General features: G+C 48.0%; 1 protein-coding gene across 2 annotated transcripts in view; it reads left to right on the forward strand.

The window, feature by feature from the left end:
* The first annotated feature begins 11,563 nt into the window (after positions 1-11,563).
* GTPBP4 (GTP binding protein 4) overlaps positions 11,564-15,655 on the forward strand; it is a 23,128-nt gene continuing 19,036 nt past the window's right edge. The window contains exons 1-4 of one of the 2 annotated variants that reach the window (XM_019508172.1): positions 11,564-11,674; positions 11,797-11,967; positions 15,065-15,168; positions 15,248-15,384. In XM_019508172.1, the coding sequence (XP_019363717.1) occupies positions 11,627-11,674; positions 11,797-11,967; positions 15,065-15,168; positions 15,248-15,384 (460 nt within the window). In that variant the 5' untranslated portion in view covers positions 11,564-11,626. The remainder of the gene's footprint in view (positions 11,675-11,796; positions 11,968-15,064; positions 15,169-15,247; positions 15,385-15,655) is intronic. The other variant, XM_019508170.1, reaches the window with a different exon arrangement.

Consider the following 15,655-nt stretch of genomic DNA (forward strand, 5'->3'; position numbering starts at 1 on the left):
ACATTTTGCAGTCATGCAGTCTCAGGAGTTGTCAGTCATATCCATAGTGTTTGCAACAGTTTGAGAAAGGGTCACACACACTGTTTTCATACAGATACTTTAAAAGTTTATTGTTCTATATTTTTTTCTGGTAAAACCATGGGTATTTGTTCACTGTTTACTGCAAATAGGTTGCTCCAGTGCTTTATAATGCAAAACTTTTTTTTTCTGTTATTGTGACTAGTTATTCAGTTATTAATGAATGGTGATGTTCTGTATCCAGTCACTGGATGGGTGGCAGGAAAGGGAACCACAGATACTGCAACTAAATGCAATCATAGTATGATTCCAAGACAAACCAGGAATACTCCACCCGAAGTGTACAACACTGGGGGTTCTTTGGAGGCTTAGTATGATGGGATGGAAGCAAGACTGAGGAGAAGAATCTTCAACGTATACAATGTAAAGATCTTTGGCTTTTTCTTAGAATTATTTAAAATAAACATACAGTATGATGTAGTCCCCCCTGAAGGTCAAACCCAAACAGGGCAGATCCAGGGGGGTGCAGTAGCATTATCACAATTTGCTGTTCCACAGTGAAGGTCACATGCCAGCAGCTCCATTCCCCTGCAGGCCCAGATCCCTGTGTTCTCTGTGGTGTCTGAGGCTGGAGCCCTAGGTCAGAGTGGGACACTGTTGAGACCAAATGGGAGCAGGAGAAGCAGGGGGAACCTGCTCGTTGTCCCCAGCTGACCCAAGGGTGGGGGAAACCCTGGGACTACGCCTGCCCTGAACCAGCTGAGGGCAGCAGGGAGAAGCTGCATGGGTCCCTGCTCCCTCACCTGTGTATCCCCTGCTGGCCCAAGGGCTCCAGCTGTGGGGAGCAGCTGTGCAGATAGCTGGGGAGAGCGATGGCAGTGAGCAATCTCCCCCATCCCAGTCCCTGGTCTCGAATTGTGAGAGACACCTGGGGAATTGGGGAGGGAGTGGTAAGGGAGCAGAAGCGCCTGGAAACGGGGGATTGCCTACTGACACTGGCACTGCTGCATACTGAAGACACTGGCTGGAGTGAGGCAGGAGCTGTCCTGGGTCTCCTCCATCTCAGGCCAGCTGGGGACAGTGGCAGCAGTGGGTCGATCTCCCCTTCTTGTACCCAAAGGCAAGAAGCAGCCCTTTGGAGAGGGGAATGGGAAGGACCCCCTTTTCAAATTTCTGGATCCTCCCATGGACCCAAACAAGAGAGAGGTGGAATTTAGGTGCCTAATTCATAAAAAGAAATACAAATTCATTTCCTGTGGAGTGGACAGCCTCTAAAGTGTCTTAATTTCTGCCTAAGCTGTACTGGATCTAGACCACAGACAGAAGGGACCTAAAATCTGTCTAATCCCCAATTCATTAGGAACATCTGATTGACACTGACTGGGTGACTTATGGCCACTCTTAAATATTTATGGGAGTGATATTCCCAATCTTTAGTAGAATAGCTTAGCAGTAAGAGTACTCACCCATGATATAAGTCACCTGAGTTGTAAACCCTTTTCAGCCTCAAGGTACTCACATCCACATCTTCTCTGTCCCAGGAGAGAGTGCTAAAATACCTGGCTATAAAATAAGCTGTACTGCTCCTATTGATGCTGGGCCACTGGGTAGCCAAAATTCAAGAGAGACAGGACCAGAAAAAGCAAGAAGGAACATTATTCTGCAGCTCACTAATGAGGGCACTCTCTCCTGGGAATGGGAAAACCTGGGTCCTAGTTCCTGTTCCCAGGACTACACAGCTAGGCCTATCAGTGGAAACAAGTGGCTTTTGTTAATGACTTCCATGAGAAATTTACAAAATTCAAAGCAACTTGGTAATCACAGGGTGGGAGATAAAGTCCTTGTTATCAGGTCTATAAGCCCCACAGAACAATGAAAAGGTTAACAAGAACTTTTGGGAAATGAGGGTACTGTAAGGTTTCCCTGCTAACAAATCAGGCACAGCTCACCCACAGACCATAAACTGGATATGACCCAAGAGTGTGCTTTTGTTGCAAAAAAACCAAAAGCATACTGGATTGTATGAAAGGAGTGTCATTTGCAAATCAAGGGAAGTGATTCTTTGGTTTTATTCAGCAGTAATGATGCCTCACCTGGAGTACTACATCCAGTTTTGGGACCCATTCTAATATTATAAAAGCCATAGTCTATCTGTCTGTCTACCCGTCTGTCCATAATGCTTTATTCGCACTCTGACTGGCTGATGGAAAAAAACAATCAGAGTTAGAATACATAATTCAGACAGGAGGTAGCAGCGTGGCGGAGCACCACCATGATGGTGGGGACACGGGATGGAGAAGGGGGGACAAGGCCAGCACAGCTGGCCATGCTACTGCTGCCCTGCTCCCTGGAGGTGGCGGCAATGGAGCAGACAGAACTGGGGGTGAGGGGGGTGTAAGGCCTTGCTCCTTGGAGGTGGCAGCAGTGGTGGGGGCATGACAGGCCCAGCCTGGCCCCAAAACAGAGGGTATGGGGGGTGCACCAGGCCCTGCAATGGTGGCAGGGAGGGTGGGGGGGGTGGGCCTGGCCCCATGGCAGAGTGGGGGAAAGGCGGTGCACTCCTCCTCGCTTTGGGGGGGTAGTGGCAGTGTAAGGGGGGGAATGGAGTCGGGGTTGCAGCAGCAAGGGCAGGGACAGGGGGAGTGGACCCTGAACTTGAACTACTGGGGGGAAATGGGGTCAGGCCTAAAGTGATGGGGGGAGGGCAAGGGAACAGGGTCAGGCCTGAATTGGGGGGGCAGAGCCAGACAAGGGGAGGAAGGGTGCAGGGCCATGAAAATGGAGAGGCCGGGGTGGGGGTCAAGGCCAGTGCCACTGGCCACGCCCCCCAGCCTTGCAGGTGGCACAGACAGATCAGATGGTGGGGCAGGGCCAGCAGACAGAGGGTGGGGCAGCCAAGCCCCAGTGTGGCTGGGGGGGAGAGGGGGAGCAGGCCTGTCCCCGAAGGTGGGAGGGGGGAGTGAGGCCAGATGCAGACTGCTGTCCCTGGCTGCCCTCCACCCCCCTCATTTTTGATGGGCAATTGGCTAGTACTTCAAGAATGAAGTGTGACAATGTAGAGTCCAACTCAGAGTAACAAAAATGATTAGGGAGCTGAGAGGCTTATGAGGAAAGGCTGAAAGGATTATTTAGTTTGGAGAAGAGAAGACTTAGCAGAGATTTAGAAACAGTAGTTGCAGGACAGTTATAGAAAGGATGAACATGGGTTTTTCTCTGCCTGTAGGAGACAGGACTAAGAGCAATGGCCTCAAGCTTCAACAGGGAAAGTTAGACTAGAGATTAGAAGGAACTTTCTGACCATGAGAGTGATCAAGCATTAGAACAAGCTTTCTAGAAAAACTGGGGGAGTTTTACAGAGTAGGTTAGACAGACAGTTGGCAGGGATGGTTCAGTCAGCGATGGTTCTGCCTGGAGCAGGGGGCTGGACTAGATGATGAGCTTGTGAGGCCCCTTCCAGCCCTACTTTCCTACGATCTTCTGATATCACCACCTTTATTACCAGATGGGAGGATTATTTATGTGCTGAAGAAACTGTCCTGAACTCCTTCAAAGATGCTGGTTTGACTGCAAATCCTGCAAAGTCAGCCATAGGCGAAGAAGAAATGTAATATCTGCATTACTTGCTATGGGCATGGGCATATTAGTCCCTGGTGGACAAGGTTTAGTCCCTGAAGAACTGCCCTAACAGTTACCAAAACCGGGTTTGGTCATGGGTGACTGGTGCCTCCTAAGTCTGGGATGACACCTGCAGAAGCTGCCAGCAGCGCCAGGGCTGGAGCTGGTGAGCTCCTGCAGACGCCACTGGTGGCTTTGGTGGCAGGGACGGCCCTGTCAGTGGGGGTACACTGAGCACCTGCAGACACTGCCAGTGGCATTGATGGCAAGGACAGCCCTGTTGGGGGGCATGTGCCCCCCCCATGTGGCACCGATGGGCTTGGTCATTCCTTGGACTTCCAAGATACTCTCGAAAGTTTGCATCAGTGTTTTCTGAACTAGCCAACCTCCTTGCCAAGATCAGCAAGACATTAATTTCTTACATAGGATGCTGGGGACATGACAGGCATTGTATAGGCAACCTATGATGTAGGATCACATTATCTTCAAGCAATTTATTTGTTATCTCAAAGCAACTGGCAAGGCTGTGATCTGACAAGAATAAGGGAGAAGACTGTTCTGGTACTATATCTTAGATAGAAGCTGCTTCCTAGAGAAAGGATATAATGCACCTGGCAATCAAGTGGGCAGTAGAAGCGCTAAAATATTACTTGCTTTGGAATCATGTCATGTTAGTTACAGAACAAAGTTCTCCGAAATGGTTGACAGAAATGAAAATTACAGAATCATGAGCTGGTAGCTCACAGTTCACTATAGAACATTGGTTGGAAAGCAGAGACAAAATCCAGGTTTTCCTTATGAGGTGGAGAGCACTGCTTCTGGAAAGGATGCTTACATTGCCCTTTAAATGTTTAGGTGTGTGATGTGGTCTGTACCTTTTACATAAGAATGAAAAAAATTAACATGGACCCATAGTAAACATCATCTCCCGACTAACCACACATCAAGCAACACGATAAAAGGAACACCAACCCTAGACAGTTTGAGAGTAGCTCTTTGGCTGAGAGCGAGCTTTGGAAGTGAAAAGAACTCTGAGTAACTGAAGGCAGACGAGGTTCTTCGGGTAAATTCGATATCTTTTATTAGATCAACTCAGTCAACAACCTACACCCTTGAATAACTAAAAGGAGTCAGCCCGCACCATTGGCAGCTACTGTGGAGGACCCAGTAATGACAGGACAAGGGGCCATGGCTAGGAAGTGGCTCAAGAGAGGCTAACCAGAACAAAGTTGGCTCACGGCACTGGCCTGGGATGCAACCGAGTGAGAAGGCCTGAAGTCTCCCTACATCAGTATTGCTTACAACCACTAGCAAGTGGAGAGATTTTATTGTGCTTCCCTGTTTTGATCTAATGAACTTAGGGATGAAAAGGGACTTTTAATGCTCACCAGCCTCACAGAATGATATCAGACTGGTGGCACTAGTCTCTGGGGCTTGGTCAAAATAAGAAACCAGAAAGGCAAAGGAACACCCAGAAACACTGTCATTCATGTTAATCCTGGCACTGGTCAAGAGACTGGAAACTAAGCAAATGAATAAATGGCTAACTAACACTGTGGGAAGAAGTTAAGAAAGATCAGCATACAAGGACCACTGTTATCCAGAATGATCCTGTATACACAACTGGATGCAGCTGGGGGCTGGGTGTGGGTGTCAGTGTCCACCTGCATAATTTTGTGAAAGTGACATAAATGCAAGGTGGCAAAATGTGTTAATGATACAAATGAGGTTATTGAAGTCCAGAGAGAATGGGCTAAAACTCCAAGAAGGAAGCTAGGCAAATTAGCAGTGGATGAAATCCAAGGTAAAAATGTGCACAAGAATAAATATTGAAAGGATCATTTAAAATGCAGTTTGGGCCTAAAAAATTTCTGTGGGACTTCAGTGTTATCATCTCTCAATGGTTCCCTAGTTAACTGTGACCAGCTTATGTGTAAAATAATCTTGTTTCCAGGGAGGCAAACTCAACCAGCTATCAGAAAGTTAAGTAAACCTCTTTCCTCTTGGATATCATTCCCAGGAACAAAAGCTCTGAGCCAAATTATGCCCGAGTGGCATGTAGGCAACTGCACTGCTGTCAGTGGTGCATTCTGGCATAACTGATTAGAAGCTAATAAAGAATTTTACTGCTAATCCATGCAGAAGAGTTAACAACCAGTCCCATGTCTCTTAGCTGTGTTTCTTCTGTTGGGTTAACTGTTACAAAAAAACATGAAAAAGTATGTTTGTTCAAAGATGTGATTGATTATATGCAGGGAAGAAATTTGCTCAGCAGGAATGAGTGCCACTTTTCCAGACAAGCAAGATTCTTTGGGTAGATGTGCAATCTTTTATTAGACCAGCTACATAGCTGGAAAAATTCTTTGCAAGCTTGTGGGCACAAGCACTCTTCTTCAAGAATAGGAAGTCTTTGCTGTTCTGAGATCTCCACGGAATTCCCCAAACTGACTTTTCCATAGTCAATTTTGGGAACGAAGCCATGCTTAAATTACTCTTACACTGATTGGTTCAGAACCTGTCAACCAATAGCAACACTTAGCACTTACAGCTTTCCATCTCTGATATTTCTTAGAAGCATTAATCAACCAGGTGTTACCTCTCAGGATGTTAGCATCTTAATCCCAATGGACGCCTTCATCCTAATCCCTCCTTGATTCTTTATCCTGAAGAGCATTGTTTTTATCAAAGCATAAGCATTCTTTATCAAAATAAGCATTGTTTTTATATGCTCTTAAAATAAAGTATACTATAAATGCAAAATATCATTCGCTGTCTTGAAGCAAATATGCTGTCTTCATCTTGACCGGCAAAGCAATTTGCTACAGCACTGCTACTTAGTTTCTTAAACCGATGCAAACTGGAAGTAAATCTGTTAATATCAATAGTGTTATGTCAGCATAAGTAAATATGGCACTTGTTTTTATTTACTTCTCTATACACTGGTTCACTCTATATGCAGGAGAGAGGAGAACCCTCTTATAATATGCATTTAAGATCATTAGAAAACACTTGTGCAACTAAAAGAATATATAAGTGTAATGGACACTTAAATCAAACCTCCTCACTGTTTAAACTACACTTCTGAAAGAGAGACCAAAGTAACTGCATTAAAATGTTTACCACACAGCACGCCCCATCATAATAGTGCAGCTATGAAATAGATGGGAGTGTAGGAGCTAGGGTGGTTTTTTCAGCCTGTGTGTTGTGAGTAGTGCTCATCTATTCATTACTGAAATTAACTTGTGGAAAGGATTAGTGGGTGAGCTGACTGATTAGATGGATTATTACTGCTCAAATACCTTGAAAATTCCCAGTACGCTGATAGCTGTTTGGAGCATCCTAGCAAAACTGATAATATGATCAACATGAAGGAAATGCAGAAGGAGTAATTGAAAACAAAACAACACAAAACTGAAAAAATGGCACTCTGACAGAATAATACAATGGCTGTGCACTCAGGTGGAAAGGATCATTTACTGTGTGGTACAAAGAGTACAAGGAAGATGGGTATGTTTGTGTGTTGTGGGGCGGGAGAGAGAGGGGAACATCTATAGTCTAGTTTTAATTAACTAAATATTCCAGAAAATCTTTGCTACAGTGAACAGGAACGTGTGTGTGTGTTAATCTTTACCACACTTGTAAATCACATTTCCATTTGGATGTAGAAAAAAAGAGACAGGCTGGTTAGGGTACAGGGATCCTATAGATATACTCTTATTTTAATAATATTAGAATATTAGAAAAGCCATAGTCTGTCTGTCCATCTGACTATAATGCTTTATTTGCACTCCGATTGGCTGAAGGAAACAACCAATCAGAGTGCGAATACAGCGTTCAGACAGGAGGTGGCAGTGTGGCGGAGCACCGCCATGATGGTGGGGACACAGGGGACGGAGCGGGGGGGCGAGGCCAGCACAGCTGGTCTCGTTCCCCCTGCCCTGCTCCCCGAAGGCGGCAGCTCTGCTGGCCTCGCTCCCCCACCCGCTTGCTCCTTGGAAGTGGCAGCGGCAGCAGGGGGGCACACTGGGCCTGGCCTGGCCCCAAAGTGGAGGGTATGAGGGGGTGTGCACCAGGCCACGCAATGGCAATGGGGATGGTGGGGGGGCCAGGCCTGGCCCTGTAGCAGCGGGGAAAAGGGGGAGCACCCCCCCCACTCTGTGGAGGAGGTGGCGGCAGCACAAGAGGGGGGGAACAGGGTTGGGACCACCATGTCAAGGGAGGGGACGGGGGAACGGCCCCAAACCTGAACTGCTGGGGAGGGAAAACAAGGTTGGGCCCAAATTGGGGGGGGGCAGGGCCAGACACTGGGCTCTGTCCCTGCTGGCCCCCCAGGTGGGGGTGGGGGAAGCAGCTCCGGCCCCAAGGTGGCGGGGGTGGAAGGAGTGAGTCTGGGCCTGGGCCTCTATCCCCACCCCCCATGCAGGCGATGGAGCGGATGGGCCAGCAGCACTGGCCCTGCCCCCCTGGTGGCAATGCCAGTGCCATTGGCCCCGGCCTCCTGACCCTGCAGGTGGTGCTGGTGACAGAGCAGATGGAGGGGGGAGCAGGGCCAGCAGCACTGGCTCTGTCCACCCTGCTCCCTGCAGGCCGCGAAAATGGAAAGGATGGGGTGGCAAGGCCAGCGCTGCTGGCCATGCCCTGCTGGCCTTGCAGGCGGCAGTGACAGAGCTGATGGGGTGGCGGGGCCAGCAGACGGAGGGGGCGGCCCAGCCTGGCCACAGCCTCAGCCCCGAAATGGCAGGGGGGAGAGGGCCCAGCCCTGAAGGGCGGGGGGGAGCAGAGCTGGACACAGGCCACTGTCCCTGGCCACCCCCCCATCATTTTTGACAGGCAATTGGCTAGTATATACATATATACGTACATATAAACACACACACACACATCTACACAGACATCTATCTACCTATTTATGCGTGCGCGCGCGCACATACACACACACACTAGCAAGCAGGGATTTAAATCTCCTGTAGGTGATACATGAGAAGCAATCAAGGCCCATATATATAATAATAAAGAACCCTCCCCTGTGTTTGGAAAGTTGGGCTAGTGGAAATTTGCCAAGAAAGCCTTCCTTATGCTGTTCAGACTACTGGCTGACATACTCAGTTGTTGGCTAATCCTGTAAACCCAGAAGCCCCCTGCTAGATGGTAGCAGCAGGCTTAGTTTGCTCAGCAGAGGGATGAATTCCTTCATCACAGGGAAAAGCACCAAATACTGAGGCTCTGCCTCTGCATTTAAAGCTTGGCCAAACTCTCCCTGCAGCCTCCCCCAGAGACTAAAAGAGACTTTGTAGTGTGCAGCAGCCTGTTTAGTACAGACAGGGGTTAAGTAATTTACTTACAGACAAAAGTCAACCAGATGCTTGATTTATTGCTTCTGCCGGGACTCTGAATTACACTATAACCAGCCTTAATAAGGTGTTAACAGTTCCAGGCCACTGTTCCAGGGTGAAATAGAAGGGAAGCTTAATTCAGTTTAACCAGTGTCTTTCATACAGAAATGAATAGGGTCTGGCAAATGGCTTGCGTCATTTGCAAGATATAAATTGGTGCCCAAGTTACCAGTAGGGATCTTAAATGACTTGTACGTAAATTACCAAGATTGGGAAAAAAAGAAAAAGAGTAGCATGGATGAAGGAGTGGGGAAGGAAAAACCATTACCATCATTATCCATATTGTATTACAACCCTACTTTTCTAACCAGCGTGGGATCCAGTTGGGCTAAGCAATGAGTGATCCAATAAGTGACCACTGTTGGGATAGCAATGCAGTGGACTAGAGGTCTAGGAGAGTTGTAGAATTACCATCCTTGGAGGTATTCAAGAAGAGGTTAGACAGGCATTGGGAAAGGATGATCTAGCAGTAGTTATGCCCATGCTCTCCTGTGGGTATTTCCCAATGCTTCCAGGCTTTGCTGGTTGCCACATGCGGCTGGGAAGGGATTTTTTTCCTCTCCTTCTGCCGCTACATGTGTCACGGTTCGTTTTTCAGCTTACTTAGAGGCATTGGGTGTTGGCAGGTTGTTGGCTGCGTTGGGTTACAGAGGTATTAGGTGCTGGCTGCAGCCAAGGCTGAGAATTTTGACTGGGCTGTGCCAGTGCTCCTACTCGTCTCAGCCAAGGTACCCTCTAAGCTGCGCGTGTGTGTGGCTGCGCACAATTAAAAATCTTGCCGCGCACCACTCAGAGACAAGCTGGGCACAGAGTGAGGCAGAGGCACTGGTGCCGGCATGGGACACTTACCGAAGGTAAGCGCCTGACTCCTCATGCAGGGCAGGCAGCGGCTCCTCCCCGAGGCGAGGTGAGGTGGGGGCTGGCGCAGGCTCTGCTGGCTCCGGGGAACTGCTCTGCTCTCCTGTATCACCTCGGGGAGGAAGGAGGCACATGGCATCAGGGCTGGGGAGTGGAGCAGTTCGCCTGAGCCAGCAGAGCCTGTGCCAGCCCCCTGCCCACCCCTCCCTTGTCTCACCTCAGGGGGGAGCCACTGCCTGCCCCGCATGAGGGGCGAGGAGCTTACTTTCGGTAAGTGTCCCACGCCAGCCCTGGTGCCTCCCTTCCAGTTCAATCAATTGGATCAATTCAATTGATCAATTGAATCAATTCAATAATATCTTTTATTAAACCAACAAGATTTTTGCAAAAAAATGTCATTAAAGGGAGTGAGCACACTTTGTCTCTGCTGGGTGATTTTCTGTTTTTTTCAGTTCTTACTGATGATTTATCCCAAGAAGGCATTAAACAGCAAGTGACTGTTGAAGTGACAGCTCTGCACCCAGGTCGCTGCCCTGGGGAACACACACGTCTTGCAAGCTGTGCGTCGCATGGCTCTTGGCTGCATTAGGGTGCATCTCCCTTGCACTGGGAAGGATTCACAAGTTTGGCAAGCTCGGAGCTAGGACAAGGGTTGTATTGCCATCTATCAATTGATTGTGTCTGGTCCATGGCTGCCCCACAGCACTCCACTACACTGCTCTGGGCAGCAGTTAGCATGGAGAAAGGTGCTGGCTGAACCCTGCCTGCTCCCTCCTGGCCACTTACTGTGGGACACTTACTGGCGGACCGCACCAAAAGGGGGAGGCAGGACTGAAGCAGCGCGTTCACGGACCACTACTCCTTAGAGGGAACACTGGTCTCAGCGTTCCCTCTAACTCGTGTGGTGTGTACAGCCACACAGGCGCGCTCATGCTGTGCTGCCAGGCATGCCTGCACAGCTTAGCGGGAACGTTGCTGGGTCTTAACCCTGCACGTTGCAGGCTAGAGGCTCTTTCTCGCCCCTCCGCTCAGCTCAGACTGATCAGCAGATATCTGGGGTCAGGAAGGAACGTTGCCCCCTGGTCAGACTGGCATGGACTTGTGGGAGTCTTGCCTTGCATGGCAATCAAGCACATTTTTACACCTCTCACAGCATCCGGCCACTTGTGTCCCCTGCCTTACTGCCATCATCTCAAGAGCCTGGAGAGGTCTGGGAAATCCTCCACGTGCAGCGAGAAGACGGTGCAGAAACACCGGCATCCTCGCTCAACCCAACGTCACCAGCATGGAGCTAGCAATCCTCAACCACCAACTCTGCCGCACCAGACATCGTGTGTGGACCCCGACTCCGGGCACTCAGATCCCAGTGGGGTGGAGGCCACAAGGACGCGCTGCCATCCGACCTCAAGAAAACGACGCCAACACCAAGAGCCGGGAGGTGTCGTCTGCCCACCAAGCCGGGCCAGTCCAGCGCTGCCAGTGGGGCCGAAGGGCCTCGAAGCAAAAAGGAGCGGGAGGCTCCACGGCTACCACGTGCTTTACTCCCAGGGGCCAGGTCTGTGTAGGCGCGAGAGCAGCCCCCCCCCCTTGCGAGGCTGCAGTGCCGGCCTCCAGCGCCAGGGGCGCTGTGGCCGCCGCTCACTAGGGCGGAAGCACGCTGCTGCCGGCTTGGCTGGGAGTCTCGCGAGAACACCTCCCACTTCCTCTTCCTTCCGGCCGGGCGGCTCGTGCGCGGCGGCACCATGGCGCTCTACAACTTCAAGAAGATCACGGTGGTTCCGTCCGCCAGGGTGGGGCTGGCGCTCGCGGTGGGGCGGGGGGACCCGGGGGCAGCGCTTGCCCACGTGGAGGCCCCGGCCGCTTGGGCCTCCCTTGTACGGGACAGCTGGCGCTCACGTGTCTCTGCTTGCAGGACTTCATAGACCTGACGCTGTCCAAGACGCAGCGGAAAACCCCGACCGTCATCCACAAGCATTACCAGATCCATCGCATTCGCCAGTTTTATATGCGAAAAGTCAAGTACACTCAGCAGAATTATCACGACCGCCTCACCCAGATCTTAACCGACTTTCCCAAGTTGGATGTGAGTGACTTCAACGTTTGGGCATTTAAATGACGTTTATCTCTAGGCATCTGCCGGGAGCTGTCGCATTGTGAGCGTGCGTGGCTGGGATGGGAGGTGTCGAAGGGATGGTCTGTGCCTGCGGGAGAGTCTCTCTCTTTTGAGTGGACTGCCAAAGCCGCGTTCCAGCGGGGCGCTAGCTGGTATTTATACATGTGCTTTTTCATGGATGTGTTTTAGTTCAGAAGTGTGCCCCCACTGCTGTTTTCTGTGCGCTGACGTGCATTTTGCCACTTATACAACTGCGTGTGTCACACCACCTAGTGTTGTGGCACATGCATGTGTAAAAATGTCCAGGGAAACTTGTGCTACAGAAGGAGATTCTTCCAGATAAGACAGTAAATCAGTTGTGACCACTAGGGGCCCTTAACAGTCCACGTGGCACTGTTTTTTTTGCAGGAGTTTTTGGGATTTAGCAGTTACAGGCTTCTTTATGTGGGTTCTGTATGTGCAAATTTGCTTTTACGTGATGACTCCAGGGCACCCAAGGGGAAGACTAGGAGTAATGGCCACAAACTTCTGGAAGGCCAGTTCAGGCTCAACGTTAGGAAAAATGTCTTCACAGTCAGGGTGTCCAGACTGTGGTATAAGCTCCCTCCAGAGGTGGTGTAATCGCCTACCATGGAAATCTTCAAGAGGAGACTGGACAGTCACCTTGCTGGGGTCACCTGACCCCTGTTATCTTTCCTGCCTGGTGCGGGGGGCTGGACCTGAAGATCTTCCAAGGTCCCTTCCTGCCCCTTGCAATCTACAAATAACAAAAATTTGTTATATGCGCTGTAAATTCACTCTTATGCGATTGGTGTGGTGGAAGCCTGCATTCAGCTGCTTTTGTGTGGTGCGTTGTGGGAATGATGTGCACTATGTGTCCTGTGTGGATCTGTGCTCTTCGGTCATTGTCTGTAATGCATGTTTCTGTAGTTGCCCACCCCCATTATGGCTTATAAGTGTCCTGCTAGCTTATCTCCTACCCCTGTCCCTGGTCCATCAATGAAGCCTTCATCACCCTCTCTTCACACCAGCTAAACATTTACCACCACTGTGTGTGTGTCCACTGTCTGCTCTTGGTGAGTACCAAAATTGTCCTGTAAAAGTGGTAGAAATGGGTCTGGGGGTCAGTACAGTCGAGGTTTTGGAACTTATCCCTATTTGTTACATTGTAAAGTGGGTTCCCTTTATGCAAATTTGATTTAAGTGCCATTTTCCAGGAATGCGTGTACAGCATAAAGCGAGGGAAACCTGTAGTTTCTAGGAAAGTTTCAGTTTGGATATGGACATGCATAACAGAACAGTTTGAACCTTATGTAGACACACATACAGGCCTGTTAAACTAGTTAAAGCAGGGGCAGGCAATTATTTTGGGTGGAGGGCCGCTTTCTACTTCTAGCTGAAAGGTGCTCCATAAACAGTATTACTTTTGTGATACTTACTGCCACTCATATATTCAGTAGAAAGCATGAATATCTGAAGATGGGTATGAATTGTCCCCACATAACAGTAACTTGTCTTAAGCTTGTTTTTAAAGCACCAGTAGCATACTCAGTGCTGTAAAAAACAGTAACAAAAGCATGATCCTGTCCATGATGCTTAGATTAATGCTCAGTCCTTCAGTAGGAACTATAGTCATTTAAGTGGGAGTTTGTGTACAGCGAGTGATCTACCTGAACTTATCCAGCTATAGAATTGTGAATGTAATTTGTATTAGGACTGTCTTTTCTGGGTTTGTTTTTATATCTAATGATGTATTCCACTGCAACATTTCAAAAGACATCTTCCCTATTTGGTTTGCGTTGGATACTGTCACAGGGTCAAGCTTCTTTAAAAGTATTGGTCAGTCAGTCCCAAGGCCACACTGACCATTGGGGCACCTTTGATGTAGCAATAACTTTCCTCTGTTCTTCCTGGTCTTCTGCAATCCTTGTACAATCAGTCAGTTTTAATCCCAGACTTTGATGTTGGTGGTCCAGCTTGTCCTGGGTCTTCCTCCTCTTCATCCATCCATAGCACCCTGCAGGATGGTGTTGGCAAGATTACCAGGCCTGCTTGTTATGTGTCCAAACCACTGCATTTTTATTCTTATGATTTCTAATAAGGGTTTGTGTTTGCCAACTTCTTGTCTGATTTGATCTTTCTCAGATTTATTTGTTCTGTATGCATTGTAGGGTATGTGTAGAAGTCTTCCAGAGCACTGCATTTCAAAGGTCTCAATTTGCTTTTCCAGTGCCCTAGTGAGTGTCTAGATCTTGCAGCCATAGAGCATTGTTGAAATGACAGCAGCATATTGTAGGTGGAATTTTGTTTTCATAGTGAAGTTGTTACTACTCCAGACTTTCTTCGGCTTTGCTAGTTGTCCAATGATGATGGCTATTTTTGTTTTTACTTCTTTTTCTGAGGTAGCAACTTCTGTGATGGTTGGTTCAAGGTATTTAAAATGTGTTGCTTTAAAAGTAAAGCGTATGTGGAATTAAAATAGCCTTTCTGAGGTTCTTTTATATACTGATCATGGCATGCTTTAAACTCTTGAAATACAATTGACGTGAAAAAGTTGCATTTGTGATGGGCAGAAGGGTTTGTGGGAGCATAAAAGAAACATTTTTACAACATCATGAAGAAATGAGGTCACTGAGTAAAAGCAAAAGTTTGCCTTCTTGATGTATTTCTACATAAAGCAGTATGTTTTTAGAAAAAAGTCTACTGCTACACAGCATGCTTGTATTTTTCTTTTTTCCATAATATCTTTTTTTCCCCCTTAACACAAACTATTGTAAAACTAAAGACAAACACAGAAGCTTAGTTTTGTGTTAATCAGTCCGATGAGACGCTATAAAGCAAGAATTCAAAATTAGGATTAATTTACACATTCTGGACAGCAGGCTGTTTTCACCAGAGTTTCTTAAATCTAGAAAAACAGCTTTCAGTTCGTACTTACCAACCATACTAGTGTATTTCTTGTATCTAGGAAAAAAAATAAAATTTGTAGTTGCTTAAGATTCTCTGTTCATGAAGGAAAACATTCCAAAATGTTTTGTTTAATTATTTTTTGTTCCGTACTTTTTAGGATATCCATCCCTTTTATGCAGATTTGATGAATGTTCTCTATGACAAAGATCATTACAAGTTGGCATTAGGACAGATTAATATTGCCAAGAATCTGATTGACAAGTAAGATGCATTTATTTTCTTTTTTTCCCTCTGTCAGTGTGATAATAGCAGATTGACCTTTTCCTCCTTTCCCCCACAGCGTTGCTAAGGATTATGTGCGACTGATGAAATATGGTGATTCCCTTTATCGCTGCAAACAACTGAAACGTGCTGCTTTGGGACGGATGTGCACAATTATCAAAAGACAAAAACAAAGTTTGGAATATTTGGAGCAAGGTGTGTATTGAAATATGCTAAACTGAAGCATTGTGAATAGGGGTGCACCAATAAAGATTTTTTTGGCCGATACCGATGGCTAATTATTAACCAGCCTTATTGGCTGATACTGATCCAGTAGCCAATATGCAGTCTGGGAAGCAGCATTTGGCCAATAGGTCTGTGGAGGGGGAATGCATGTGGTTGGCAGATTGAAGCCCCCACAGCGAGGGAGGGAGTGGGGCTGGGGCAGGGGCAGGTGCTGCCCCGCCAGGGCGGGGTGTGGGACAGA

This window comes from Gavialis gangeticus, unplaced genomic scaffold (genome assembly GCF_001723915.1).
Source record: "Gavialis gangeticus isolate Ggan-Ray unplaced genomic scaffold, GavGan_comp1, whole genome shotgun sequence".
Classification (NCBI taxonomy): domain Eukaryota; kingdom Metazoa; phylum Chordata; order Crocodylia; family Gavialidae; genus Gavialis; species Gavialis gangeticus.